Source organism: Austrofundulus limnaeus, unplaced genomic scaffold (genome assembly GCF_001266775.1).
Source record: "Austrofundulus limnaeus strain Quisiro unplaced genomic scaffold, Austrofundulus_limnaeus-1.0 Scaffold250, whole genome shotgun sequence".
In the NCBI taxonomy this organism is placed as follows: domain Eukaryota; kingdom Metazoa; phylum Chordata; class Actinopteri; order Cyprinodontiformes; family Rivulidae; genus Austrofundulus; species Austrofundulus limnaeus.
The window spans coordinates 679,953-682,736 of NW_013952652.1; the positions used below are offsets into that span (position 1 = coordinate 679,953).

Here is a 2,784-nt window from a genome sequence, read left to right on the forward strand (position 1 = left end):
TTTTTTTTATTCAAGTGCATTTTTTGTTAGAGACTGAGAGTCCACTTTGTTAAACATTCTTTTAAAAATGAAAGTTTGTTGATTTATTACACTTACATATTACACTTTTATAATTATTAGTTATAAAACGGTCACCAAGCAATATTATCGCTTATCGCAATAATTTGTGAGACAATTAATCGCCCAGCAAAATTTGTTATCGTGACAGGCCTACCCCACGAGCCATGCAGCCATGTTTTGCACAGCCAGGTTAGGGGTCGTGAGGTGTGTTCACCTCTTGTAAAACTATCCTTGGCTGCACACATTATTTGACTGTACCCACTGCTACTTGTTTTTTTTTACACACTTTGGCAGCCCCCCCACCCACACACATTTCTGTTTTTTTCTGTTGGAAAACATTTCATAAATAAAGACAGGCACATTTGAACCAGTTTTCATTAACTATTATTTATAAAAATTTGTTTTTTTTAGACCTGGAAATTTAACTTGGATGTTTAATATCAGAGGAAAAACCACCCCAACCCTGCAGGTGGCGAAATCCAGCTGTAGTACACAAAAGGCGAGTTTAAGAAGCCCACGATGACTTTGTGGGGATTTTGAGGGAAAATCTGTTGCATAAGTTTTTCAACAGGTTCTATACTGCAGTGAGGAGACCACTTTGTGACTCTGAAAACTTTAAGTTTAGCAGTTGTCTGATCTGTTCTCTTCAGTTTGTGTCCAGCTCTCTGATCCACTGACTGAGCATCATCAGGTTTTTAACATGGTTACTCTCTTCCTTGTAGGCTGCTGCACTTTAACTTGTGAAACACAACATGCAAACACATCCTCTGGTATTCGTATATTGTATAAATAATGTTGATGAGCCGCCATGACCAAAAAATGCCCGGGCTGTTTTTTCCTCCCAGTCCAGCCCTGTGCATCAGTGTTAGATTTACTGAGAAAGAACCCAAGTCCGGACAGAGGCGAAGAGCTCTAATAAAAATGTTTTATTAAAATAAAACAAGATGCTGTCGTGGCAGCAAAGAAACAACAAGGATTTCAAAGACGTGGGAGAACAGCAAGGAAAAACCTAAACAGATGAAAGAAGCCATATCCAGTGAAGTAATGAACAGATGAGAGAATACATACAAGCCGAGGGAGGGAGGATAATGGACAACAGCTGAAGAAAGACTGATTACAGACGACTGACAGATGAGTGTAGTTAACAAGGAAAATGACAGGAAACAGACTGAGGACAGATGGAGAGTGATGACACAAAGAAAACACAAGAGGGAGACAGCAGACAAGACACAGATCACTACACTCAAGACACTACAGGATTTTTTAAACATACATGAATGAGTCAAAGCAAGACTCTTGGCGTGGTTTTGATGAGAGGGTAAAACATTATAAGACAATATAAAGCTCAAAAAAGTAGATTTTACATGATATGCCCCTTTAAGACTGAACCTGTTGTGTTTGTGGTTTGTGTGTTGCAGGTATGACAGCAGCAGCGTCCCTCGTTTCTCTGGCCTGGGCTCTGGCCTCCTACCAGAAGGCCCTGCGTGACTCTCGGGATGACAAAAAGCCCGTTAGCTACCTTGCTGTCATCATTCAGTTCTGCTGGCACTTCTTCACGATAGCAGCTCGAGTCATCACCTTCGCCCTCTTTGCCTCTGTGTTCCAATTGTACTTCGGCATCTTCATCGTCCTGCACTGGTGCATCATGACCTTCTGGATTGTCCACTGTGAGACAGACTTCTGCATTACTAAATGGGAGGAGATTGTGTTCGACATGGTGGTGGGCATCATCTACATTTTCTCCTGGTTCAATGTGAAGGAAGGAAAGACGAGGTAACGTCACACAACTTAACTCAGAGTTGATCTATCTATCTATCTATCTATCTATCTATCTATCATCTATCTATCTATCTATCTATCTATCTATCTATCATCTATCTATCTATCTATCTATCTATCTATCTATCTATCTATCTATCTATCTATCTATCATCTATCTATCTATCTATCTATCTATCTATCTATCATCTATCTATCTATCTATCTGCATTTAGGACACAGAAAAGTTTTAAAAATTGTGCAAATATTCGAAGATGCTGAAGTTACACTTCAAAATAAAAAATACACTCATAAAGTTGAGTTTTTAGAAACGTCTGTGCAATGAATTTTAGAGAGAAATACGGCATTTTATCATATTTTTACATGTAAATATACCATCATTTATAAATTAATAGACTTGAATGCACAAAAAAACCTTGTCTTGTTGTAATAGTACCAATTCAGCCCAACAAATGTTGATAATAACCTGCATCTTACTCTTGTTAAGAAGTTTGAGTTGCTGTCCCTATTACTAACTAGTTAAACTTTAATACATTTTATGAATATATGTATATATATGACACAAATCACATCACATTCCAGCAGGACAGACTGTAGCAGATGCAGGGGTTCTTAACCTTTTTGAACTCGGGGCTCAATTTGTTAAACATAATGTGACACGAGGCCCAGTCAGACATTACCAATGTATAGATCAAAATGATAATTATTCTAATCTAAACCTTGGTTTAATTTTTATTGTACTTACATCATAACCAAACTATCATAACTAGCCTAACTAAATTAAATACACTTACAGTTTAAAAGTAAAACTCCTGTCAGATAATCACAAGACATGATTATGACAAACATTTTTATATTGTAACCTGCCCAGAACAATTATTTGAACAAATACAAAGGTCAGTCAACAAACCACTCAGGCTTATCAGCACAAATATATATATATTT

At 37.3% G+C, this 2,784-nt stretch overlaps 1 protein-coding gene across 1 annotated transcript in view; it reads left to right on the forward strand.

The window, feature by feature from the left end:
* xkr4 (XK related 4) overlaps nt 1-1,920 on the forward strand; it is a 12,627-nt gene extending 10,707 nt beyond the window's left edge. Inside the window, exon 3 of the mRNA XM_014020372.1 lies at nt 1,479-1,920. Within this exon, the coding sequence (XP_013875826.1) occupies nt 1,479-1,837 (359 nt within the window). The 3' untranslated portion in view covers nt 1,838-1,920. The remainder of the gene's footprint in view (nt 1-1,478) is intronic.
* The last annotated feature ends 864 nt before the right edge of the window (nt 1,921-2,784 follow it).